Raw genomic sequence first — 27,286 nt, 5'->3', positions numbered from 1 at the left:
GTGTGTGTGTTTCTGCTGCTCTGACACACTGACAGCTGGGCAGAGAACCAAGGAAACTTGTTGGTTTTTGTCTTGCCAGCATCAGAGTCTGAGAGTAACACCGGCTCTATCGGTCGATCCTTTACAACACTTTAATTGGATCATTACTGTTCTTTTCTCTGTTTCTTATAACGATCTGCAGTTTCACCTTTCACCCAGTGGCCTTTTGAGTTTCCTCTGATCAACATTTTGTTTCATGACATCTTGAAATCTAATTCCTTGAAATGCTTCATCAATATTAATAATCCCCATACATACAGCATGACATTAATCAAGGTGGAAGATCTCCATGTTCACATTACACAACACTTGTATTTTGGCGTGTGATTACTTTGAATGTGGACTTCATTTCTGCAGAGCTCAGCATTTCTGCTGCTTGTTGAACAGGTTAAACTATTTAGTGAAGCAGACCTACAGGCCACTCTATAGTCTAATCTAATCTGACAATAATGTGATCATTCCTTGTTCCAAGTCGTTTTACCACCAGCTAGAGAAGCTCACAGACACCAGAGGATGACACAGACAAAATCAGATGTAAAAGCATAAAAAACCGAATGACCAAATTTTTTAAATGAAAAAGAAGTTTTAAAATACCACATCCTCGCCTGAGGTTGTCTGTGTAGAAGGCCCTGGCTCACGGCCAGAGACAGCATGAATAGCGGGCATGCACATTACATCAATTGTAAGCTTAAGTTGCTATGGTTACCCATTCTTGAATTAATTGCCACCATGAATTCACATAGGGGAAAGAAAACGCTGATAAAATGGTAAAGAGCTGTTCTGCACTCAACTACACAAACAAATTCAGAGGGAATTAAGTTTTTACAAACTAGTGATGGAAACTGGATTCATATAAATTGTTACGCTGAACATAAACAAAACAACTTCTCTAAAGATCGACTTTATAACGCTTAGCCAGACTGTTGCATCGGCAACACATTAGCTTCACACAAGTTTTCATGGTGATTTTAGTTTGCAACAAGCTGATCTGGCAAAAACTAAGACAAAGAAACGGTCACAAAACAGCTCTAATTCAGTATTTACAGATAATACCACTTGGAAAGTAGATAAAGCATATCTGGCAATGTTTTCTTGGTAAAAGATCTGAGAAATGAGAAACTATTCGGCACTCTACAAGTGTGTTTCATTGTAAGTCTATCAAATGTGATGCATTACCTTGTGGGGTTGTAGCAGATGCTAGTTTATGTGTTTTGGATGGTGTAATTATTGGGGGCACTACATAATGGATACATCTACACATTCACAGTCAGACACTAAAATAAGATCACATTTACAGTAAACGTCAAACAGACTCTTATAGAGCTGAGTCAGTAGTCAGACCATTCAACACTATTTTAGGAGCTTTACAGAGGCATAAAAATACATTAGAATAAGATATCATGAAGAAAATACAATTGTATTCAAAAGACTGTAAAAATAAGGCAGTTCAAGGCACTGTACAGAGGCATAAAAGTAAATTAAAAACAAAATATGAAGAATAAAATGAAATTGCATTTAAAAGGCAATAAAAACATGGTAACATATCCTTATCAGTTAAGATGGCCATATTTTCCAGATAGGCCCCTTCAGAGCAAACACAGCAGCTCTGTTTTGCCACTCAGTGGTCGCAGAACATAAAAAGGTGAACAAACACAGTTTAGCAACTAGTCTGCCTAACTCATTCCAGCTGTACCTGCTGACTGACAGACATCCCCTGTGTAACAAGTCCGGTCTCTACCACACCCCACTGACCCCGTTTGTACTGGTGACGACAGCTCAGACACTCTCTCTGAAAAGTTTATTAAATATAGCTCGTCCTTCAGTGTTTCCTTTGCACATGACGTTTCTTTTCCTGCCAAATTTACGTGTGTATATTACGTGCGGCTATGCTTTATTATTGGCATATTACACCATTACTGTGTGACCTGATATGAATGTGTGCGTCACAGATCTTACGGCATTGCCTACACACTATCATCAGTTAAACATGCTTCTGGCCGGAGGAGTGATTGATAGCCAATCACGAGGTTTCCTGGCAGTTTGTCGTGTTGGTTTAGAAAATAGCCGATGAGTTCCACTGCAACAGTGAGTGTCTTCTTGTGAATCATGTCTTTATCCTGGCTGTGCCTCTTACTATTGAACATTATCCTGAAACTGATTTAGAAGCAATGTAATGCCCTGAAATAGGGCAGCCTGGCTCACAATAGGCTGCCATTAATAAATAGGACTGTCAACAGTCGTAGAGAGGAAATCAGAGAAGCACTGACTGCTACATCAGGTGTCAGATAACAGGTGTCATATCACTGTAGTGTCATAGTTCTTTCTCCTTCACATCCTCTTGTGTTTTCTGTAATCAGGCAGATAATAATGTCCCTGCAGGAAGTGTTCAGCGCAGTGAGCATTTTCTAAAGTACTTAACAGCTCTACAGTTTTACTTCGCGTGAACCAAGTTTCATGACTTTTGCAGTTTGAAATCATCTCCCTGCATATTTTCACAGGCTGTGGTGTTTTTATTGTGCGCTCCACATTTTGACAGATTTAAATTGACAGTCATTCTCTTTGATTTCATGTAATTCAATAGTAGTGGGTAAAAATATTTGCGGGGGCACAGAGCAGCAGAAACATTAGAAGCATAGCTGCAGCAGGAAGTAAGTGTCTTGAGTCAGTTACCCGAAGCAGATGTAACACTTTACCAGCGCTCCAGTTGAAGATGCAGCTTGGAGGACTACCATGTTGTTTTATTCCCAAAGGGGTAAACAGGAGTGAGGTGGCTGCTAAAGACAAGAGGTGTTAGATATTAATCAGTCGGGACCTCAGGAGGTTCAGTTAACTAGCAGTAAGCTGAGGATATAAAGCAGGTCGGCAGAGGAAGCTCTGTCCTTAAAATTGTAGTTATTTTGTTTGCCATGTAGGTTTTAGGCTCCTTAAAGGGGATTGCTCTCGTTTCAAAGGTCGTATGTTTGGGTCATGTCTCCAAACAACCACTGACCTCCTCCGACTAAAAGCTGAGATCAGCCTGGAAAGGAATGTAGGTTGTCACCAGAGCTATTTTGGCAATGTACAGCCACTAATGATTGTGATCACAGCGCAGAGTTCAGAGCAGTTGCTTTGCTCTCCTTTTTTCCGACCAGCCAGTTTGATCATGCAGCTCTCACCGGCGCTGCAGGGATTAGAGAGTTAAACGAATGGCACGGCGGCTCCGCTTGCATTTTGCGTCAAGGAGAAGCAACACGGACCCTCTGTCAGAAAGCCTCAGCAGCCATGGTGAAGAGAGGGGAGTTGGTGTGTCGGCTCATAGCCCCGCAGAGAGTCTGGCGCACAGCTCTGTCCTCTTGAAGGTGACTCCTCTGTCACCAGACTATGCTAACAGCCGGTACTCCTCAGTATTCATACCCAGAGTTAATATTGGAGGCTCGAACAAGAAGAGCATTCTGCAGATCTCGCTGCAGCCCTGTGGAAAGCTCAGTGGAGAGCTGGATGGAAGTGTAGAGGATGGAGACCCGGGGGTTAGTGAAGGAGGAGCAGGTACTGGCTCTGACGGGGGCTCGTGCAGCAGCAGCATGGCCAGCGATGCCGGGTACTGTAGCAGCAACAGCATCTTTGAGCTAGAGGCTCCAGAAAAGCACAGGACCACCCAGGAGAGGAGTCTACTCTGCTGCAAGTCCAAGGTCCCTCTGAGACGCTGCTCCTCCTTGGTTATATTTCCAAAGAGCCCCTGCAGCACCCCACCTGCTTCCCCAGTCAATCCAGTGGCTCTGCCTGCTTTCCAACCAGCGAGGGGGTCGAATCAGTCATTTCTTATGACATCTGCCAGTGAATTCTTACAAGGAGATGAGGAGGTGACTTGCAAAGGCTCCACCACCACGGCAGTGAGTGGCCATCGTTACCCAAAAGGAAGCTGCTCAGCCGAGTTCAGGGACATGAAACACATGGTGCAATTTAATATTCCTTTACAGGATGAACCAAAATGTAAAATGGACAACAGGAGTAAAGTAATGGAACTGTCTTCAGCTCTGGACAGATCAAACCGCCACTCTAGCAGTGTGCTGCTGCACTTTGCCCACCAAAGACCAATGATATCAGGGAAGGGAGCTACAACCACAGCTACTGTCAACGTGGAGTATCCTGAGGCTCAATACCCAGCTGCACACCTGGAGGGTGAACACGACGCTCACAAAAAACTGTATCGTAGTACCTCTGCTTGTTTGTTTTCCTCAACTAAACCTTCAGAGAAAAGTCAGAAGGTCAGTTCATCAGGAAAAGGCCGAGAAAGGCCTGAAGAAAACCATTGTCATCGGGCCATACAAAGGAGCTTTTCCCTTGAGGTGCCCTACCCTAACACTGGAATTTCATGTCACGTTTCAAATCCAAAACTCAGCAGCCCTTGCTCTCCACATGTGCACATTCATTTGTCTCCTTGCTGCACGGCTAAGTTGCCTAGCGCTGTAACTGATGTTAAAGCAAGCCACAACGGGAATAACACACCAAAGAGCCTAGGTCAAAACACTAAGGTGAGTTTCTTAACTGGAATTAACTAACGCTCCCTGACTGTAAGTGAAATATCTAAAACTTTAGGACATGTTGAGAGGCTAACAGCTCCTGCATAACTGTATAGCATAAGTTACCTGACAGTGGATTTGCCCATAATGTTGCTGAACTGGTTTAAGCAGATTCCAACCACTTTGGTTTGAGCGCTCAGCTGACAGCGCTTTGACTCCCGCCGTCATGTACACAATAAAATTAACGTCGGACTGTCGGGAATAGTGAAGATTAGAAACACATTTAATATTGGCTTTATGATGCATTTTGTGTCTTTGCCCTTTTGTAGCTAAATCATTCAAGTTAATGTGCAGTTCTACATGTTCTTTAATGTTCACTATACAGTACATGCTGTATTAACACAGCTCTCCTTCACTGCTATTGCCATTCAAATCCTTAAAACTCTGTTTACTCAGGAGCAGCCTCAGGCTAACCACAAGACAGAGTGACATTCAGTAACTGAGAAGATCGCTACAGCTAAGTCACGCAATTAACAAGCCCAATGTGGACAAACATTTAGAGCTATTCGGTTACATTACAGTAAATCCACCTGCATATTAGTTCCCAAGAAATGCTTAAATAAGACCGAAAGGTTGTATTTCATCTTGTGAGTTTGTTCATCGGTGTGTGAACTCAACTTTAGAACAGTTCTCCATTTTTATTATTCTGTTAGCGCTATGAGTAATCAGCTTAAGTATTTACCCAGGCTAATTTTAGTGGTGGGAAAAGAGGTGCCCCTTGCTGATATAAATAAAGTCCCTCTGAAATATTCCCCCGACTCCAGATAGTCTGGTGGTCCGTAGCACTGCCCAGTCCCATGCATTCAAATTTAACTGCATGATACTAGAGCAGCGCACAGTCATACCAGCCATCTGTGGACATGTGTGTGTGTGTGTGTGTGTGTGTGTGTGTGTGTGAGTGTGTGTGAGCCCTTCCCAGTAAATGGGTGGTGTGTTACCTTCCCTGTGGGTCCCCATGCCAGGCAGTGTTTGTGAAATATCAGGTGTCAGTCTCCCCCTGCATTTAGCAGGTTGTCAAGTACAACGGTCTCCTCCAGTAATTAGCAAGTCCATTTACTTTCAAAGGCCTACATTTTCTTTCGTAAATCTAGATAATATTTTCATTCTTTAAAATAGGTCTAAAATACCTTTTCTGCCTGTTATATTAATTTAGCTCTGTAGCTTTGATGTTCATAGTCCTTCCTACATCTTTAGTCCAGTATCACATCATCTCCTTCATAAACGTCACTTAATACACAGCTGTATTTACATTTTGACCCTGTCCTCTCAACAATAATGTGATTTTCACTTCTTAAGGTGACTTATCAAAGGTATCATAATTCAAATAGCAAGGGGGAAAAAATTAATCATATAAAGGTCTTTAAAAGTTCTGTTACATTACAAAATGGAATTTTTTTTTTTTTTTTTTTTTTTAAACCGGTACTGATTTTACTGTCCCTTTACTGTTTGGCTAAATGAGCTTTGAACTCACAAATGACCTGTCTTTTATAGCAGCATAAAAATGGATCACCTAATGACTACAAACAGTCCAACAGATGATAAATATACATATACTGTATGATATTTTGCAGCATAATATATTTTTGAGGTCACAGTTTAAAGTATTTCAATTTAACAATTTCTGTACCTCTTATTTCCATTTTTGCTAATTTCAACAGTAGAATGACACTGCTGCAACTTCACCCACAATTTAGTTTCAAGAAAAGAAAAAGCTGATCATTGAACTGTATTGTTGAATATGTCTGTTGTGGCTGCAGTGTTAAAAAATACTTTTTTACTTTCAGCTCTGCTCAGGTAATCTGCAGTGCCCTCATAACCACACCAGGCTAAATTAATGAACAACCAGGTGTGATCATATTACACAAGGAAGATGAAAAGCATGATTTTGTTTTTTTTACATCACTTCCCTATTAATAAAAAGAGCCCAATAAAGTGTCTTTTATCATCTGTAAAACAAGAGTCACTCAAATCAGTTTATTAGTTTTACTGAACTTTGTCATTGCAGCAAAGCGCTGCCCTTACACAAGTGTGAGCTCCAGTTCAGGTTGGGTCATCGCCATACACTTTGCTTGCCTGCTCCAATAACATTTGCCAGGGAGCTCCTCAGAAGTTTATTTTTCACAAGCTGCTGCCCACCTGTCAAAAGTAGTTTGTTGTTGCAGAGCTAAGATGGATCCCACTGAGTGTGATCCACAGATGCCCAAACTAGTGTCTGGAGCTGTTTGCCACAAACTCACACAGTCTGTGCTCAGCACTGCTTAATGCCACATGCTAAACTGAGTTGCATTTTGTGTCACATGAACCCTCAGAGATTCTCTGAATGGGAATTTTATCTGTCGTTATCTTTTAATCTTTTCACGTGGCCAAAGCATACACTTCTTCTTTGTGAAGCTTAGCCTCACCTCATCCAGGAGGTTTCCAAGGAAAGAGATGGTTTCACTTCGTAGTCTGTTTGTCACCGATTATAGAAGTGATTTACTCAACTTTTCAAACTGGCAGGTACAGCTACTAGTTTTAGCTGTTAATTGTTTATACTGAGTTCACTTTTTACTTGACAGAGGAATCAGTTGTCCAGTTTGTCTTTGGCTGTACAGTTCAGCTTCTGCACATCTTAAACGCTCTGAAGGCCAATGAATTGATTCATTTTGTTTCTGATATTTCTGGGAGATGCCGACATGTTCTGGGTGAAGTGTTCTGCAGTTTTAGTGGAAACGGCTCTGCAGATCTAAACACTGCTGTCAGCTGATGTGGCTTCGTGTGTCTATATAGTAATTCATCATGAGACCATTTTTAAAAATAGAAGCTCACGTAGGAGCTTAAAACAAACACAGATTCTCTGAACTCTAATAATTAAGGTTTGTCCTCCGAGACACTGTATGTCCTCGATTTATAGAGTTAAATGAGATCTGGGCAACGATGACATAATGAGATTACATAAGCAGACATAATGTGGGTCACTGAAGTTCAGGATGTCCTTTAAGTTTATATTAAGTTCAATGTCTTCGTCAACAAACATGAGGCTTTTTCCTCTCTTCATATTTTAGAAACTACAAATTTTTCTCTCTCTTCACATGAACTGTTATGAACGTAAATGTGATGCTCTACATGCCACTACAACTAGTGCGTGTCCTTTATACACTTATACGATCTGGTAAATCTCTACTCACTGGCTTTTTTAAGGCCGTATGTAAACGATGCCGAAATACATACAAAATTCTTGCTTTTTCAATATCCTGTGGACTGTGGACCTAAAGAGTTCATTGCTTTATTGATAAATAACATTGAAGTTAAAGTTTTTGACATGTAAGGGAGATGGTTATATCGCATGGAAAGTGATTGTCCAGAGCTTATGTACTTGTAGACTTTCACTTTACGCAGGACTCGTCTGCTTTTCTGGGCTGCACCAATAGAAGTGCAATGGCAGGACGAAGGAGGCCTCCATCTATGTTTGTTCACGTAAACACTCTGTACCACTGTTAGACAGTTTGACCCGGCGTGGGTGTTAATTTGGTCACAAATCGGACTCCCACTGTGCCGTGTGCCTTCGCCTTCAGCCCTGTGCTCTCGAGTCTGCAATAAAGGCCTCCAGTGAACGTGTGAAGCGTTCAAAGCGGAGACAGTTTATCTGGCAAATGCCACATTATTTTGATCCCGGTCTCTCAAGCAATAACACAGAGCGGCCATTCATCATGGGCCGATAAACACATCCTTATCTGTGCTGCACACACAACTTTTACGGGAATAAATCAAGTTAAATGACTGCCATTGTTTCAAGGAGTAAAAAAATAGTGCAGTGTTTGTGCTGAGGAAGAGGTATTTTCAAAGGACTCGACTTGAATGTTTCGAAATGACTTGTCAAGAAAAAGACGTACACAGCAGACAAATTTGGCAAGAAAAAGTTGATTTAATAGAGATATATGAGGAGATGTACCACCTTAAAGTCACTGAGTAGCACAGACACACTGTACGCTGCTAAGATGTCTGCTTGACTCTCTCTCTCTCTCTCTCTCTCTCTCTCTCTCTCTCTCTCTCTCTCTCTCTCTCCCTGTCAGACACGCGATGACTTCCTCGGACAGGTGGATGTCCCCTTAAATCAGATACCGGTGAGTCTGTTTACTTTGTACACTGATGCTGTGACTCGTTTAACTTCACATACGCTCAATGTAATTTGTTTTCCTGTAACTTCTACCAAACGAGCTCTGGACCTCAATCTCACCAATGTCTCCTTGTAAATTTAAACACACAGACCCTTATTCTAGTGTCTGTTCCACATCGTTGTCTCTAGTTTTGGAAACACGGCCCGTCATGTTTATGTTTCGTTCCTGCTTCTGTTTTATTATAAATACAACACCCACAAATTAGATCTCATTGTACACTGCCACCATCATCTTGTGTATCTTAAAATATTCTCTGTTATGATACAGTGACGAGCAGTAGATTTGTAAATGCAGCTGTGAAAGTGTGAAATTTTTTCATTTTTATTCTTTTTTTGTTTTGTTTTTCTCAGACAGAAAATCCTAACACAGAAAGGCCATACACATTCAAGGATTTTCTGCTTCACCCACGAAGGTTGGCATGATTTCATGGTTATTTAATCTTTTGTCTGTCCTTGTTTTACATTCCATTTTTTTTCCCACTTGTTGGTACATTTATTTGCATCAGAATGAGGCGATATAGGCGCAGTTCATATGTTATTTCTTTCATCCGCAGATCATGTATTTTGTTTTTCATTCCCACACAGCCACAAGTCCAGAGTCAAAGGTCATCTGCGTCTCAAAATGACCTACCTGCCAAAAAATTCCGGTTCGGGGGAGGAAACAGCAGATCAATCTGAGGACATGGATGTAAGTTTATGCTTAATATCACAATATTCCAACACTCAGTGATCTTTCGTAGTGTTCGTAGAAGCCTCAGCCAAAGGTCAGTCGGTGCTGGCTGGAGGGCCTCAAATTAACTCTTTAGAGTATCAAATCAAGCTACTACCAGCCAAGAATAAACCAGATACTGACTCTTGCTTATTTTAGCATATTTATGCTACATCTAATTTAAGTAGTAAGCGTAGCCAACCTGCAAAATAATCAGGTTTCTTTCTGTATGGAATTAGTTACAGTAGATAACATTATGATGTATAACCGTACAATGACTGGGAGACATCGTGTGTTTCTATGTGTGTGCACATAGAAATCATTGTGACTGAACACATATATCCATTAAAAACATAACAGGTGTCTGTATTAATTTATCGATGCTTTCATTTATACTGAAATCTTAAAATGAATACTTTGGAGAAAAAAAATATTACGTCCTTATCAATCTGTGACTTTGGGTTATTCGAATAAAAAAGGTCACTTTGAAAAGCCAAGTATAACCTTTGCATTGTCACTTGTTTTTACTGTAGACAGTTACAACAATCAGAGGTCATGGCAGTAATATGAGTTTTTTAAGAGCGAGGTTGGTCTCCTCCCTTTGTGCGTCCATGTCCTTTATGAAATATGCCAACAATTTATTCAGATTGATTTAATCCAACTCTAAGCAGATATTCTTATAGCCAGCTCTTCTTAAGTGTGTGTAACTAAACAGATGAAAACGTATTGTTGGCGTCTAGCATTTTAAACTTTGTCTTTACTTTGTGCAGCCTGGTTGGGAGCTTCTGGAGGCTCAGGACATGTCGGGTCCCAGACAAAGCCAGCTGCTGCCTCCTTTGCCACTTGGCTGGGAGGAGCGGCAGGACAACTTGGGAAGAATCTACTTTGTCAACCATGAGAGCAGAACCACACAGTGGTACCGACCCACAATACAGTAAGACAGCTCCCATCTCCCCAGCAAAGTCACAGCATTTACCTGTTGGTGCATTCTGATGAGAGTGTGTGTGTGTGTGTGTGTGTGTGTGTGTGTGTGTGTGTGTGTGTGTGTGTGTGTGTCTCTCTCTCTCTCTCTCCTCTAAACAGGGACAGTGATTTGGAGATCCAAAGAAGACAGAACAATAATGTGGACGTGGAGCATGCTTTCCTTTCACGCAGACAGATCTCAGACCACGATGAAAACACCACAGGAGAGTCTCCTGAGGTAACACTTGTTCTGCGTTTGTCATTTCAGTTCAGACCTGCTGATGCTGGTTTTATAATGCAGAATTTAATTTGAGAAAAACAAAAAGAGAACATGTTGCCTGGTAAAAAAAAAAAAAAAACACAACTCTAAAGTACCTGCTAACTGTTGGTGTCTTGCTGGTGAACATAGTGGCACGATGAGCTGGTACAGAGCCAGATATGTGCCTCGGGTGTTAGTAGACACCAAAAACAGAGTGAGTGAAGAGAGGAGAGTGAATATTGGGCTTCATCAGGTGGCCTGAAACACGACTCCAGAAGAATAACTAATGTTGCTCCATGTGTGCTGGGTGTGGAAATAGGTACCCCTTTGCTAACAAGTATGCCATATTAACTTGATAGGTGATAATATGTCAGTTGTGTTAGCAGTTTGTTTCCACTGCGCGATGGCAGAAAAATCTGCAGGTTTAACGATGTAACACACACAGCACTGCGTTTAATAATGAGATTGGAGAAGTCTGCCATGTTGGAGCCAGGTGTTGCAGTGCTGGTTGGAGCTGAGGAGTTCTGACTCGTCCTCTCAGGGCTTTGGCATAAACACATTAAACTCCCACTTTCATGAACTCTAAACAAACTAACATTACTCTAACTAACACCAACATTTACTATGAAAGAGATTTAAACAAATAAGTCCGGGACTTTATTATGGAAGCACATTGCTCTCACGCCAGAACTAGAAACTGGATTACTATCACATTATACAGTGAGAGGTTTACTGTCATAACAAAATATGTTTTATATTATAACAAGATACTTCTGCATTATTATGACACATACATTTATTATGTCATAACAATGTAACAATATACTATTTATCTTAGATATCGTAATATAAAATGTTTGTCATAATAACCTGATAACTGATATTGTTAGTGTGAAACATTACAGTAACACATATCGTTAGAAGGTGAAAGCCTTGATTGAAATGCTGCAGAGAAGTGATAAACGGATCAATATGGCTTGTTTGAATGATTTGATTAAGCTCTACTTCATGCTTAGGTTGAGACATGAAGAGATTGTGTTGTTATTGAGCACACTGGATGATATGAGAAGGATGCATACACTAAAAGGCATGGGGCTGTACGGAAAGAAAAATGAGTCCGATCGTCTGGATGTAGCTTCATTTCTCATCGATCAGCAGGAGGGACATATCAGTTCAGCCCGAGAGCAAGTTATCACGTTATATGAAACATTTCACATTATAGTAAGATAAATAGCATATTGTTATAACAAGATAAGTTTACTGAAATAATGTGATACACTTGTATGTTTTAATAAAGTGAAAATATCAAAATATCTTCTTATAACAGAACTTTTCTCTTGATATTTATCACGTGACACTGCTCCATTCTTCTTTTTCTGGCGTGGCACCAGTGTGCTTCCGTACTTTATCATTTCATCCCTAAAGTCTTAAATGCCATCTAATTTTAGAAGGTGCGTTGGAGTGCTGTGAATAAAGTTAATCTAAAATAAAACAGCAGAGGGTTTCTGGCAGAGCTGTTGTTAGATTTAACCTTAGCGTCTCTTCTCTCTCGTCTTCTAGAGCTGGGAGATCATCACAGAAGACGAATCCACCTTGTACCACAGTAATAACCAGCTCATGTCGCCTCCACCCCACGGGCCTGCAGAGTTCGCCCCGTTCTGTGACGAGCTGAGAAACCTTCACATTTCAGGGGCCACAGCTGACGAGCAGCGCACCTCCCAGACGGTGAGTCATCTTCTGTGCAGCGTGAGGTTCTGGTTACTGAAAGCCAGAGGAAGAGACTCGTAATCTCATTCATGTGAACCATGAGCTTTCCACTCAGAGAGAGAGAGAGAGAGAGGTATGTACACACGAATGGCCAAGTGATCATTGTTGTCATCCTTCCCTCCTGCTGCAGGATCACGCTGGTAATTCAAGCCATTCCAGTCTCAGCGGAAGTGCCCAGACTTCAACCGGAGAGGAACATCCTGTTCATCCTGTTGTGAGTTTTTCCCTCTGTTGAAAGCACTCCTTCATAGGTTTAACCAAATATGTCTTGCATAAGACTGAAGCTGTTTGAGTGTACAGACTTCAGTGTTCAGGTATATTCTTTTCTGCCACAGCGTCTGTCAGTTCCTTTGGTGTAGAAGTGAGGAAATAGTGTTAGTCAGGTTAAATATTTCTTTGCTAGATATTCGGTAACTTGACTATCGAGCTCGGCGTTTTAAGTATTGATTTTTATGCCATTCAATAGCTGCTTCCCACCTCATCTGGGTTGCCTCCAGGCTGGGAGGAGAAGCAAGACAGTAAAGGAAGACGGTACTATGTCAACCACAACAGCCGAACCACTACGTGGACACGACCCCTCGTTCAGGTGCACAGTGGGCTCTTTTATTGATACCTATGTATACTGACAATGTGGCAACTATACAGTGAAGGAAATAATTATTTGATCCCTAGCCCATTTTGTAAGTTTGCCTACTGACAAAGAAATGAACGGTCTATAATTATAATGGTAGGTTTATTTTAACAGTGAGAGACAGAATATCAAAAAGAAAATCCAGAAAATCACGGAGACGGTGTTCTTGGGGTTACAGTCAGCATTTCTCTTCCTCCAAACACGGCGAATCCAGTTGATGCCAAAGAGCTCGATTTTGGTCTCATCCGACCACATCACCTTCTCCCAAGCCTTCTCTGAATCATTCAGGTGTTTATTGGCAAACTTCAGACGGGCCTGTACATGTGCCTTCTTGAGCAGGGGGACCTTGCAGCGCTGCAGGATTTTAATCCATTACGGCGTACAGTTACCACAGTTTTCTTGGTGACTGTGGTCCCAGCTGTCTTGAGATCATTAACAAGTTCCTCCCATGTAGTTCTGGGCTGATCCCTCACCTCTCTCATGATCATCGATACCCTACGAGGCGAGATCTGGCGTGGAGCCCTGGACCGAGGAGATCCATGTCATTTTGTGTTTCTTCCATTTCCCAATAATCGCACCAACAGTTGTCTCCTTCTCACCGAGCTGCTTGCTGATGGTCTTGTAGCCCATTCCAGCCTTGTGCAGGTCTACAATCTTGTTCCTGATGTCTTTAGACAGGTCTTTGGTCTCCATGGTGGAGAAGTTGGAATCTGATTGATTGATTCTGTGGACAGGTGTCTTTTATACAGGTAACGAGTTGAGACAGATGTCTTTTATACAGGTAACAAGTACTTTCTTAAAGCGAGAGGACTAATCTAACCGGTCTGTGGGAGCCAAAATTGTCGCTGGTTGGTCGGGGATCAAATACTTATTTCACACAATCAAATGCAAACTTTTATATGATGTGATTTTCTGGATTTTCTTTTCGATATCCTGTCTCACTGTTAAAGTAAACCTACCATTACAATTATAGACCGTTCATTTCTTTGTCAGTGGGCAAACAAAATCGGCAAAGGATCAAATAATTATTTCCCTCACTGTATATAATCTAGTTCCTTTAGACTCAGTTTTAACCCCAAATTAGTTTTGCTCTTTTCATTTTCCCATCCAGTGCATCTTTAATGGTTCTAAAACCATCTTGGTGTATTTTTGTTGTTGGACAGAAAACCACAGAGGCAGCAGCAGCAGCAGCAGCAGCACCACCACCACCACCACCACATAGCAGTGCAGGTTTACCCCAAAACCCTCCACCACCTCAACTGCCTCTACCGCCCGAGGAGTCTCCTCAGCACACTCCAAGCCCCGAGGCTACGTATGAATCTGGCTTCTTGCCTAACGGTTGGGAGGTTCGCAGTGCTCCCAGTGGAAGACCCTTTTTCATCGACCACAACACGAAGACGACTACCTGGGTGAGACAGTAGCAGAAAGAAAAGAACTTTGAGCGTAGCTTTACATTCACCCTCCTGGGAATGCAGTTTCTCTAATGGCCACCAGAGGCTCAAATTAACAAAGTGAATAGAAAACCCTTCAGATTTTCTCTTGAAAGACCAAACGGATAGTTTATTTTCACGAGAAGAAAGGATGTCAGTTGCCAAGTTAACTTATTCTAGTATGTGTCATGGTGGCAACCTATAAAATGTAAAACAAAAAGTCAGCAGCATTTCCTGTGTCAGCATTTCCTGTTTGACTGAAACACACCCTGTTTGTTTTCCTCCAAACAGGAAGATCCCAGGCTAAAGATTCCTGTCAACAAGAGGAAGAGACCTTCACTCGACCCGGCTGATCTCGGCGCTCTGCCGGTAAAGTCTTCAGTTACAGAAAATCAGTAGCAAATCGATATTAATAAATGTGTCAACTTTGGCATTAAATGTCAGGCAGAAATCACATAAAATAACATATAATCCGAGCTAATAATTCTGCCTTTTGTGTCGTCTAAATCCTATTGATATTTTCTTTATTCGTAGCCTGGTTGGGAGGAAAGGGTCCACACTGACGGGAGGATATTCTACATAGATCACAGTGCGTATGACTCTTATTTATTTAAACTGCAAATTCTTGGACTCTGGCAATAATTAATATGTTCCCTTCTGAATGAATGGCCTCTGATGTATTTTATTTCATAGACACCAGGACCACACAATGGGATGATCCCAGATTACAGAACTCAGCGATAACTGGACCAGTGAGTATAGATTGTATTTGACAGTTTATTCTTCAGTAACATGATATCAGCTTAAAAGAATAACCTTCTCTTTTTATAGCTTAAAGGTTTCCTGTAAATATTTACCATCGACCACTGTGTAGGTCTTTAGGTTAGGATTGATTTATTGTCACTGAACACTGTCCTTTGTTGATTACAGGCAGTGCCTTATTCTAGAGATTATAAACAGAAGTATGACTACTTTAGGAAGAAGCTGAAGAAACCGGTGAGTGTCCCCAAAAATCAAATCTAACTCTGATTGATACCTCTGACCTCATGAAAGACAACTTAACACTGAACCTCTCTCCTGTAGGCTGACATCCCGAACCGGTTTGAGATGAAGCTGAGACGAAATGCGGTGCTGGAGGACTCCTACCGACGCATCCTCTCGGTTAAGAGGGCAGACCTGCTGAAGGCACGGCTGTGGGTGGAGTTTGAGGGAGAGAAAGGACTGGACTACGGCGGCCTGGCCAGAGAGTGGTTCTTCCTCATGTCCAGGGAGATGTTCAACCCGTACTACGGACTGTTCGAGTACTCTGCCACGTGAGTTCAGACACGCTTAAATCTTCTCTGACAGTTTCCAACATTTGGTGTCTGTGTTGTACTTGTTTGTCTTCAGTTGTTATTTTTCCCTGTTGTTTTTAAATTGATATATGACCGATTGATGTCATGTAGCTGTGGAGATAAAGTTACACGCAATCGGAGATAGCAAAGGTGATCTTTTCATAGACAGCCCACACTAACAGAGAAGAAAATATGGTTTTGTTTATTTGAATATGAAAGACATTCAGGACAGACAATCTGCATCCAGGGCTCCAATAATGGTCTGGAAAGTCTATATTGATTCACTGGAAATACCATGCAGTCAGACTCAATGTGAGGTTCTTTTTTTGTTTACACTGCAGCAGTCCATCCTTTCTTTGACTGTCAGAGTCTGGTCTGGAAAAATTTGTTATTGACAAATGAAAAGTGAGTTTGAATCAGGCTCTTCACGGAGCACTGAAGGCAGTTTGCATTACTAAAGATGAACATCAGTGGAAATACAGCTCATTTGTATTTCTTACAACAGTAAAGCACACAACAGAACTGTAGTTATGTTCAGGCTAAAACAGCTGTTGAAGGAATATTTGTTGCTGGAGGCCACTTTGTGTTAGTCGTGATCTGATTTGTCTTCCAGGGACAACTACACTCTGCAGATTAACCCTAACTCAGGTTTATGTAATGAGGACCACCTGTCCTACTTCAAGTTCATCGGCCGTGTGGCCGGCATGGCCGTGTATCACGGCAAACTCCTCGATGGTGAGTACCACCTGATCGCATACAGTTTTTTGTACATGTTTTAAAGACATCAGCAGCAGCGATGAGGCCAAAAGGATTTTGTGGATCTTGACATCTTTATGTTCTTCAAAGCTTTCTTCATACGGCCTTTTTACAAGATGACGCTGCAGAAGCCAATCACCCTGCAGGATATGGAGTCTGTTGTGAGTTTCACTGTAATTATGGATCTTCAAATTAAACATGATCTGGAACACCTTCTTTGAGTTAAATTTGCCATTTTGTTTTTAGGACAGTGAATATTTCAACTCCTTGATGTGGATTTTGGAGAACGACCCGACAGACTTGGACCTGAGGTTCACCATTGACGAAGAGCTGTTTGGACAGGTTTGCTCAACATGTTGACTTTGTTCCAACAATTCATTTGTGACAAGTGGCTTTCTGTGTAATTGATACCCCAAATATCCGTACGTCCTGTTCAGACTCACCAGCATGAACTGACACCGGATGGCGCAGAGATCGTCATCACCAATGAAAACAAGAAGGAATACATCCAGTAAAGAACAGAGTCCTCTCTTGAAAAAAAATAACACCTTTTATCACCTTTGAAACGCCTAATTATGGTTTGATGCTTATCTGCTGTTTTGTGTTTGCCAGTCTGGTGATGCAATGGAGGTTTGTGAACAGAATACAGAAGCAGATGACTGCATTCAAGGAGGTAACAATTAACACATAGTAACCAGTACAGTTATTAAAAATGCAAAAGTAATATAAATCTTGTTAATCTTTGTGTTTCAGGGATTCTTTGAGTTGATACCACAAGATCTGATCAAGATATTTGATGAGAACGAGCTGGAGGTGAGTTTTCAGTTGACCTGATGTGCAGAAATGGATCAGATTCAGAGCCCAGAAAGATGAATGATGATCTGTGTCCTTTTCTTTTCCTATGCAGCTGCTCATGTGTGGTCTTGGAGATGTGGATGTGAATGACTGGAGAGAGAACACCAAGTACAAGAACAGCTACTGCTCCAACCACATCGTTATCCAGTGGTTTTGGAAAGTAAGACAACTTTCCATATCTGCAGCCAATAAACTAGAGCTGTGGCATTGATTTGTTTTCTCCTCTAAGAGGAGCTTCAAATTAGTTATTTACTGGCATGTTTTCTGTTTGTGTTGTTATAGACGGTGCTGCTGATGGATGCAGAAAAGCGAATCCGGCTCTTACAGTTCGTGACGGGAACATCCCGGGTCCCAATGAATGGCTTCGCTGAACTCTATGGTGAGATAACACAGTGGATCCTTTTGTAATTCGTACTGCATCATTGTTGTGTCATGTCATGTCTGCGTTTCAGTTCAGATTTTTAACTCTTCAATCCATTTATTAAACAAATATTTGCACCTTCATCTTATCTTTATATCCAAATAAATTATATTCCCCTGCTTCACATCTTGTCCCTTTCTAACACTTGTCTTCAACTCGCAGGTGGCGTTGAACCTTTTTGTTTCTTGTAAATTGACTCCAGTTGAAGTCAAGCTGTTTGTTGTGTTCTGATGTTTGGTGGTTTTATTTTCCAGGGTCTAACGGACCACAGCTGTTCACCATCGAGCAGTGGGGAACACGTGATAAACTTCCCCGAGCCCACACGTGGTGAGCACTTCACTCGGATTTTCTTTCTTTACACTGAACACAGTAAATTAGTGTGTCCCAGCATTTTAGAGCACATTGTACCAGAAAGGTTGCTTACGTTGCTGCCTGCTGTCCTCGCTGCTGACTGGTTGGTTATTTGTGAGATTTCGGTTTAGTTCAGGTTTTATCACAGCTCTGAGGAACATTCACACATAATATAATGTTACTGTCACGTGGCTATAATGTGTGGAGACTCCAATGTCTGTAAAAAAAAAAATGTTTTTTTTTTTAATGTATTGATAGTAAAGGGCTTCAGGAGTTCAGAGAAATGATGAGACAGCCTGTGATTGGCACTTGACACCAAGAATGTACTCTGCTGTCTTGAGCTCAGCTTACAGTGAGGTTTTGTGTGACTGCTGACATAAAAAAAAAAGGGCCAGTACAAAATAATATATCTTCGTGCACAGTAGGTGGAAGCCCTCTAGTGGCTGGACGCCATCATAGCTCTCTGTCTGCAACTGAAGCACTGAATGCTGTCATCAGCTTCAGTGACATCCCAGTATTTAAAAAGACATTGATTCTTTCAAATACACATTTTTATGACACCTGCTTATTGGTGATTTCAACCTTGATTGTCTTTACTTTCTCCTCCTAAAGCTTTAACCGGCTGGACCTTCCTCCTTACGAGTCCTTTGAGGAGCTGAGGGAGAAACTTCACATCGCTATAGAGAACGCGCAAGGCTTCGACGGGGTGGATTAAATAATCTGAAATGACATTACCTGCTGTCAGGTTAAAGCCAAGCAGCGCGACGTGGTGACGTTGATAAAAACAAGCTGTGCGTCAGACTCAGGTCTTAACCTGCCAGCTGTGTGACAGATGAAGGACAGCCGCACGACCTTCACTTTGGTCCTCTGTTGGGGCCCACGTGGAGGAAGGACGTCAAATCTGGAGTGATGGAGGTATTTTTCTATCGCTCTCCGTGTTCTAAAGTTTACAAATCAGGTTTTCTTATTATTTGATTCTTTATTGTAAGTTGCTCAAAAGTGTATTCACTCTTATTTGTTCTGTTAAGATGCTTATATATTTAAAGAACTTGACTCTGTGAAATCATAGTATCATAGAAAATGTGAATACACACTATACAGTACATGAGAAAAACATACAACCTTAAAGATCAGTACTTTAATTTGGTTTGAATCTTAATAACGTCATGCTCAGCTTCTCACAGACTTTGAGAGCTGTTATGTTGCTCCTTTTGGAAACCCATCACCTAAACTCTTCTCCACATAGTAACGTGAGGAATATAAAGTCGGCCATGGGGCGTAACAATCACACACATTCTGGCAAAGTCATTAATTTAAGGTTTAGTTTAATTTATTTGTATATTCACAACATGCTATTTTAGGGCACTTAGCATAGTAAAGTCCTTACAACAGAACATTACAACATTATAGAGAGAAACTCAACAATTACCACATGAGCAACAGCTGGGAGAAAAAAAACCTCCCCTTTAACAGGAAGAAACCTCTGACAGAACCAGGCTCATCGTCCTGGACCTGTTGGGATGAGACGAGAGCAGAGAATCACAGACCAGACACATGCAGCTGTAGGGTCAGGGATACATGCAGGGGAACTGCATCGAGACAATAAACAAAACTATTGGAGAGAGAAGGCCTGACGATCTTGAGATGCGATGGTGTCATATAAATGCAAAAGAGTTAAAGAGAAAGAGGAAAGGAGCTAAGTGCCTCACTGAGGTCGCCCAGCAGCCTCGGCCTATAACAGCATAACTGCTGGATGGTTCAGTTTCACCTCAGCCAGCCCTAACTATAAGATTTGTTAAAATGGAAAGTTTTAAGGCGAATCTTAAAAGTAGAGAGGGCGTCTGCCTCCTGAACCGAAGCAGGGAGCTGGTTCCACGGGAGAGGGACCTGGAGGCTAAAGACTCCCACTCTCTCAAGGTTAACATTCGGATTAAAAACACTCACAACCTGTGTCTCTGATACCTTTTAAATCCCGTCCTATTCAAAGTTTTTCCATTCAACTTTTGAAAACCCATTCAAACATGACATGGACCCAACTGCAAGAACATTTTGATGAAACAAAATTTGTTATTCAACTACTCAACACCTTAACTTTTTTTTTTCAATCAATATTTTTCCAATACAGTGATTCAAATGAAATTTTGACCAGATATTAGAGTTAACTCAGATTAGGAAATCATAATCTTGCAGTTCATAATGTTTAATAGAGTGAAAGGATACAGGAAAACAGTTACTGGACACGTTGACTGAAATGTGTTTAATATCTGGTGGAGAAGCGCTTGTTTGCAATGACACCCTCGAGATGCTCCGCATGAAGAAACGAGGCGCTCACAGTGCTGGTGGGACTTTGGTCTGTCCTTCTGGACAGCCTGTCAGCAAATCTTAAAGATTCAGGGGGACTTTCTTGTGAATCTCGGTCCTTCTGCAAACCTTCTGTCAGGTTTAAGTTGTGTGATTGACTGGATCTTTGCAGCAACGTCATTCATTATTCAGTCACACTGCACCGGAGATCGTTTGGAAGCAGACGAGGAGTGTCCTCTAGTTTGGTGCCGTGACGGTTCGGATGGCAGCGATCACACTTCGCACTGAGGTCATTTCAGTCGAACCGAACCGGCCAAGTCTGAACACACCCGTTGTGTGTTCAATACTTTTTGCCTCTCTGCTTTATTAAACAAAACTTTTTTATGGACTGCAATATTGTGTTTTCTTTGTCTATGTGGAGTTGATACCGATGTCTGGTCAAAAGTTAATCTGAACTGCTTTATTGAAACTGTGCTTTATAAGAAAAGTGTTGACATGATGACTATTTACTTCCTTCACTGTAAATTTTCTGTATTTTACATATTTCATTCCAGTATCTCAGAAAGTCTGATGCCGTGAATCCCAAATATATGGACCTCAAAAGCATTGGTAGCAGAAACTGTGCAGGTTTCATACAAATTTGAGCGACTACAGTTAAACAAAGTGTATCAATGTATTAATTAATTATTATGGTAGTGATGTACCAATACCAGGACCAGTAAAAGGCTAAACTAATTATACTGTAGTTTGTATCTGTGTCGTCCACAGATCCAAAGAAGTGACTGCATGCCGTGTGAGATTGTGCTGAAATACTATGCATTATTGTACATATTGACATTAGATGATTGATTTTTGAGTTTCTCTGATAATACAGAAATATATCATACATGCAGAATAGAGCTGCCTTCTACAAACTGATGAAGCATTTGTTGATAAAACTGTTCTTGTCACTCAAAGCTGTCAAATTGGCTTAAAAAAAAAAAAGGGTTATTGGTGCAGCTCTACATTACGCATCCTTTTTTTGTGGTTCAGCCATGATCAATAGCTCCTCATACTCAAGTTCAACACTGACTGTTTATGTACCAGAAGAGTAAATACATGTATATTCACGTTATATCTCCTGGGTAGTAGCTTTGCAAAAATCTTATCAGACAGACTGACTTTACACAGTTTGCATTCAATATGTCAAATTTTATGTTTTTGTTGCCTTTTGTCAATGAACGATACCATTTTGTTTTCTTCTACTCATCAAGGGTTTCTACTTGCCGCACAGTGCTCTATTTTTAAGAGTACAACTTTAAAAATTGTTTTGTTGGTTGTCAAAATTTGTACAGATTATTGTTTTCAAAATGAGCAATCACTCGTAATACCTTTGTAAGAAAGTAACTGTACTTAAGCAGTAGTTTTAAACTTTTCTGAATGGTAACGTGTTTACACTACCTGCCATGTTTACAGGTCGCTGATAAAGGAAGTTATTGTGGGCTGGTTCTTGTCTCTGACAACACAATTTTATACTTATGCTTTTATAAAGTGAAGCACTTTGTTAATATTGATGAGTCTTACTTCTGAACTGTCTGAATCTTTGCCAATCTGTCACCTGCGGACTGCTTAAATCTCTCTTTAAAAACATGATTCATGCTTCAAGTGCACATGTTTGAATGTTTACATGTGAACATTGCTGAAAATAAGCACATTCTCTCACTTATATTTAAAATGAGATACCAAGGCCTTCGTTTGTAACGTATTGTAGAATTCAGTTGTGGTTATTGATGTTCTGATTTCTGAATGGAAATGTACTGCTATATCCTGTATGTATTTCTGAAGAGAAATTATCATTATCATTTCTGATATATCAAATGATGTTATTATAACACCTATAAGTGCATTACAAGAACGGCATACATGCAACATATAATATATGTAACAAAATTAACTGTAGCTGTTAAATCCCAATTTGATGACGTAGAGTATAGCACACCAAACGGAATATAAATATATTTGAAAAATAAAGAAATATAAACACAATTATTCACTGTCTTCATGTCTAACTTTCACACTTATTCAGCTGCTGCTGGGTTTTTTTTTCTGATGTGCAAAACATGCAGCAGTAGAAAAGATATTATCGCTGTGAACTTGTGAGTGCCGTAGAGAGGCATGCAGCAGTATGGTTGTTGTACAGTTCATTCTGATATTTCACTTCAGAATATCCTTGAATTTATTTGAGATATGTATTGCTTTGTTCTTTTGGTTGTCGCACACTGATCCAGGTACATGATTGTGGTTTGGTCAGATGTAGGTGTCTGTAGTACTGAACTGTTCCACCTGGGGGAGTTCAACCACACCAAGTCTTCCTGAAGCCATCACCCGACTTTTAAAATGACATATGAGGACCAAGTCTGCTTTGCTTTGAATAATGCTGCCAGGGAAACATTCATTTTTGTTTTTGAAATCGACTTTTTCATTTCCAACCGTTTCATCTTTTTTCATAGTTTTTACCAAGTGATTTATTTCAAACTTCATATTCCCAACAAATCTGTGTGCTTGTATGAGGCACTCTTTCATGTGTACTGTTGGCTGTTAACGAGAGCAGCGTGTGGAGAGGAATCATCGACATCTCTAGTTGGAGCCTTTTATGTGACTCAGCTGAAGAGCCACAGTCCTAATTTCTCCACAACCCCCCATTGGGGCACTAAAACCCCCTTCTCTCCACAGAGGTCAGGGAAAAGGTCACGCATGATTCAGGCCGGCCTTTTGGACCTTTCTGGGGTCAGTGGGGATGGGCATGTGTGGTCACAGGAAGACACAGCCCTCAGCCAATGGCAGCAGGTCCTGAGAAAGCTGGCTCCCCGTTACCCACACTCTTACCAACATTCATAACCTGATAATGGCTTTTGCTCCATTGATCCGGCCTCAGAGCTTGACCCGAAGTTCACATGCAGGCCAAACAGCCCTCCACCCACAAACCGTGCCATATTGGCATGTGCCGAAACTGAAGCCTTGATTAATCAAACACCCTGGGGGGCACCTCGCTGAGCATGAATGAGGTCAGGCTCTCACTTTCCCACGTTATGTAAGAAAGGTGCCCACCACCTAATCTCAGGTTGGGGTCAATTATTGTGTTATGTAATACAGTACAAGCACTGCAATGGGACACATGACAAGCAAATAGATTATCAGTTGTGTGTTAAAAATCTATAGTGTGGCAGCTGACGTCATTTCAACATTATGTATTGGATTAACTCGAAAATATCTTGAGGCTATTCTTGATCATTTTTCAGTATAAAACTTACGTTTATATTAACATGTAGTTTTACATTTCTTCAAGGAGATAACAGATCCTACATTTAATTTGAAAGGAATCTTCAAACTATTTGGGTCATTTCACTATCTGGATAAGATTACACCTGAGTTACAAATTAAAAACTAATCATGTTTAGGAAAACGATGGCACACCACCGATGAAATCATTTATTCTTCTTGAATCTACTTTTTTTCTTAATTTTGTATGGGGAAACAAATAAACTGCAGTCGTTGAGTTATTGAGAGGCAAAACACACATTTCAGTACAAAAAAATCGGTTTCCCTGCATGATCAATGACAAATTTATTGTGAACAAAAGTAGTTTGATCGGTCCTATTCTATAAATGTTTTAAACATTTAGTAAAGATCAGTCATATTTCTGATCTATCTCTAAGTATCACTGGTCATTGTGAGAGTGCAGTTTTCCTGTGACCAAATCAGCGCTTTATTACGTTCTTTCTTCTTTTGGACATCACAGCTGGGCTGCGGTCCTGCCACTGAATAAAGGCTCACAGAGCGAGAAGGGGGAGGACCACGGGGGGGCAGGGGGTTTGATCTCCTCACAATAAGTGTTGGACATTGGATCAATATCGACATTGACACAGCAGCTGTCCTGCTCCTATCAATGCTTCCTCGTCGTTCCGGGGCCCAGTTTTAAAGGATAAACTCATTACCATGAACATTTATTTTTCAGTCAGAAGAGACCATTTGGTGGACAGTTGTTCTCTGATACTGAGGGATCTGTTCCCATCAATACAACTCACTTCTATTGATAAGGAAGGGTGAAAGGTTCTTGGCGGAGCAAAGCGGTGACAGTACTGCTATATCTTGTAAATCAGGGTTTTGGTGTCTGGTCGAAATACAGAACATGACTGTAAAAAGATCTAATCCAAAAGTTATTAATAGAAAGCGTGCAGTGTTGATATTTCAAACAATTTTGTCAGTGATGCTTTTAAGTGTTAAACAACTTTACTCATTTTGTAGCAAAAAAAAAAAAACAAGTCTTATTTAAGTAACAGACTGTTCAGTGTAATTTATTTGAAGGTTGTCACATGTGGAAAGACTGGATGTGAAGAAAAGGAGCTGACTCCTTAAAGAAAAAAAATGTTGATCATTCACAAACAACATATTAGAACTGAGGCTGAAAATCAGTTACAGACCTTGGAAACTTATTAAAGTACAAAATAGTCTTAACTCATGATCCATTTACCAGCATTTCATACAGCCTTCAACCTCAACTCAAAGTCTCTCTCAGCAGCTGAAGGTTTCTCAGTTAATAAATCATGTTATAACTGCACACAATTGTTGTAAAAGGTTCATATGTACCAAATCCTTTCCGTGTGAACACAACAAAGTAACAGATCTCTCTCTGCTCTATGACGCTGCCTAAAGGGTCAAATGAGTGTCATAGCTTTTTCAGAGATGGCCTCCTGAGTGAAAAGAGGCTCAAATCAATATAGTGCATTTTAGGTTTAAAATTTGTGTTTAAAGACACAACAATAAAAACGGGACATGTGGGGACCAACATCAAATGTTTGCCCTTCCAGGAGGTTAATGTGGACATGGACAAGGGCACTTTATGCCACTTGTTTCGGAGGGAAACATTGCCCTTTTTACGCTAATATATTTATTGCAAAAATGTTTTATATTCAGTATCAGCTATATGAATCAAATGTGACAAAATGATGAGGTATGAAGTAATCACACTTTAATGCTGGAACACACTCATCAATTTCATGGCTGTACTAACTTTTTACCTGAGCAGATTTATTGCCGACACTTTATTTAATTCAAAAACTCAAAATAAATAGTTGTAGTAACATGACGAATTTCATGCACATTAAGAAATTATTTAGGGTGATGCAGATGCTGTTAAGATAAAATAAATAAATAAATTTAAAAAAAATTTAAAAAAAAAGTGTGCTGTGTAGGTGCAGAGCGGAGCTGTCGTGTCTGTGTGCTACCGCTAAGTGTCGCTGTAGCGCAGGCTCCGTGCCGACCAGAGGACGTGATGACTTGACTCGGTCCATCCCAGAGGAGGGAAGCTGCTCTCCTGCATCTCTGAACTGCGCTCCTGCTCGTCAGTGGCAGCGCAGCTCTTGTGTAGGAAACAACCACGAGAGCGTAGCTCGCAATGCTTGGACAATTAACGTAAATGGCGCACGTCAAAAGGAGATTATATCAGCGTTTGCTGTTCTGTCTCGTCCTTTTTCTTCCAATATCAGGTAAGACGCGTGTTCATGTAAAGTTTGTTTGTGTTGGGAGTTAAAACACGTCGCGTATCACTGACGCCGTCTGTCAGCTGCACGAGAGGCTGCGCTGTGTGTGCGGACTTCAACAGGAGCTGAGCGCAGATATTTCATCAATATTTAATGAGACTGTGAAGTTGGTCTCGACTGACAATCAACTTTCGGGTCGCTTTCTCCGCTGACCTCGAAAGACAAATAAATTAGGCTTTATTACCTGATTAGCCTGTTTTCACGTGTTCATGTTTCAAATAAATGATATTTATTATTCGAAACAACGCACATTGCTGAAGTATCGTATGACTGAATGCGATATTGTCATTAAATTGTCCTGTTTAGCGAATTCAACGGTCAGTTAAACTTATCAGTTTTCCTTCAACTGTTCAGCTATTAGATTTGATATATATTAAATAAAGTAATACAATGTTTTTCTATAAGTAATTTCACTCACCGGCTCATTTAACCAGCTGCAACTGGTTAAACTGAGCTGAAATATTCTTACCAGCTTTTCTTCCTACATCCGTTTAACACTGATGAAGTCTCAGCTCGCTAAGTATAAAAAGTATTCTTAAAGTGTGTGGATATCTAAAAATGACTGAGGTATTTTTGATTGATGTCATATCGAAATGAAAAAAAAAAACTTTGACTAAATAGTTAGAGCAGATCAGAGGAAAGTATAATGATAGTATTTGTTCTGTTAGGTAAATCAAAGTATTTATAGCTACTGTGACTCTGATCTTCTCACCAGGATCAGAGCTGCAATGAAAGATCAGTTGTCAGTCCAACAAAAACAATTGCCACTAATAGAAAAATCAATACATGCTATATCAAATGCAGAGTTGGTCAAGGATAAATATTAGTAAAAGCAAAGATACATACTGTGGACTAACTTCATGTAATGTCTGTTGCTTTGATTTGGAGAAAAAAAATAATAATATAGTATAGATGCTGGGAGTTCAGTATTAGGTGTCTGAGTAAATTAAAAGGACTTACAGGATAATCTTTCACCTTCAACTGGAGACTTTATAGGCTTAAGTAAGTGGAGCAGAAAGACTTTATGGTGCTACAGTGCCATTATTGTATTGGACAGTAGACCTCCTGCTGGCAGGCCTCCACGCCTCTTAAATGTCATATTTCAACAGTGTTTGTGTCCACAAACCCTGATAATTCCCTCCTGAAGGATTTTGAGCCACAGCCTTTCATAACTGT

General features: G+C 40.6%; 2 protein-coding genes across 4 annotated transcripts in view; both read left to right on the top strand.

Moving 5' to 3' along the window:
* nedd4a (NEDD4 E3 ubiquitin protein ligase a) overlaps positions 1-22,556 on the top strand; it is a 29,777-nt gene extending 7,221 nt beyond the window's left edge. The window contains exons 1-25 of one of the 3 annotated variants that reach the window (XM_069173522.1): positions 2,682-4,550; positions 8,651-8,701; positions 9,106-9,167; positions 9,340-9,442; positions 10,234-10,397; positions 10,547-10,664; positions 12,246-12,410; positions 12,583-12,666; positions 12,919-13,038; positions 14,247-14,492; positions 14,805-14,882; positions 15,048-15,102; positions 15,207-15,265; positions 15,444-15,509; positions 15,597-15,826; positions 16,461-16,582; positions 16,694-16,764; positions 16,850-16,945; positions 17,041-17,114; positions 17,216-17,276; positions 17,357-17,416; positions 17,511-17,618; positions 17,741-17,837; positions 18,134-18,206; positions 18,843-22,556. In XM_069173522.1, coding sequence (XP_069029623.1) covers positions 3,225-4,550; positions 8,651-8,701; positions 9,106-9,167; positions 9,340-9,442; positions 10,234-10,397; positions 10,547-10,664; positions 12,246-12,410; positions 12,583-12,666; positions 12,919-13,038; positions 14,247-14,492; positions 14,805-14,882; positions 15,048-15,102; positions 15,207-15,265; positions 15,444-15,509; positions 15,597-15,826; positions 16,461-16,582; positions 16,694-16,764; positions 16,850-16,945; positions 17,041-17,114; positions 17,216-17,276; positions 17,357-17,416; positions 17,511-17,618; positions 17,741-17,837; positions 18,134-18,206; positions 18,843-18,945 — 3,792 coding nt within the window. In that variant the 5' untranslated portion in view covers positions 2,682-3,224 and the 3' untranslated portion in view covers positions 18,946-22,556. Of the gene's footprint in view, positions 1-2,679; positions 4,551-8,650; positions 8,702-9,105; positions 9,168-9,339; positions 9,443-10,233; positions 10,398-10,546; positions 10,665-12,245; positions 12,411-12,582; positions 12,667-12,918; positions 13,039-14,246; positions 14,493-14,804; positions 14,883-15,047; positions 15,103-15,206; positions 15,266-15,443; positions 15,510-15,596; positions 15,827-16,460; positions 16,583-16,693; positions 16,765-16,849; positions 16,946-17,040; positions 17,115-17,215; positions 17,277-17,356; positions 17,417-17,510; positions 17,619-17,740; positions 17,838-18,133; positions 18,207-18,842 lie in introns of those variants that run through there. The other 2 variants (XM_069173524.1, XM_069173523.1) reach the window with 2 other exon arrangements.
* prtga (protogenin homolog a (Gallus gallus)) overlaps positions 20,533-27,286 on the top strand; it is a 32,392-nt gene continuing 25,638 nt past the window's right edge. Inside the window, exon 1 of the mRNA XM_069174462.1 lies at positions 20,533-20,569. Within this exon, the coding sequence (XP_069030563.1) occupies positions 20,533-20,569 (37 nt within the window). The remainder of the gene's footprint in view (positions 20,570-27,286) is intronic.

This window comes from Embiotoca jacksoni, unplaced genomic scaffold, assembly GCF_022577435.1.
Source record: "Embiotoca jacksoni isolate LCO1_2020_lvr unplaced genomic scaffold, fEmbJac1.0.p SCAF_6, whole genome shotgun sequence".
NCBI lineage: Eukaryota > Metazoa > Chordata > Actinopteri > Embiotocidae > Embiotoca > Embiotoca jacksoni.
Note: the sequence above shows the minus strand (reverse complement) of the source record. Positions and strands in the feature narration are given on the sequence as shown.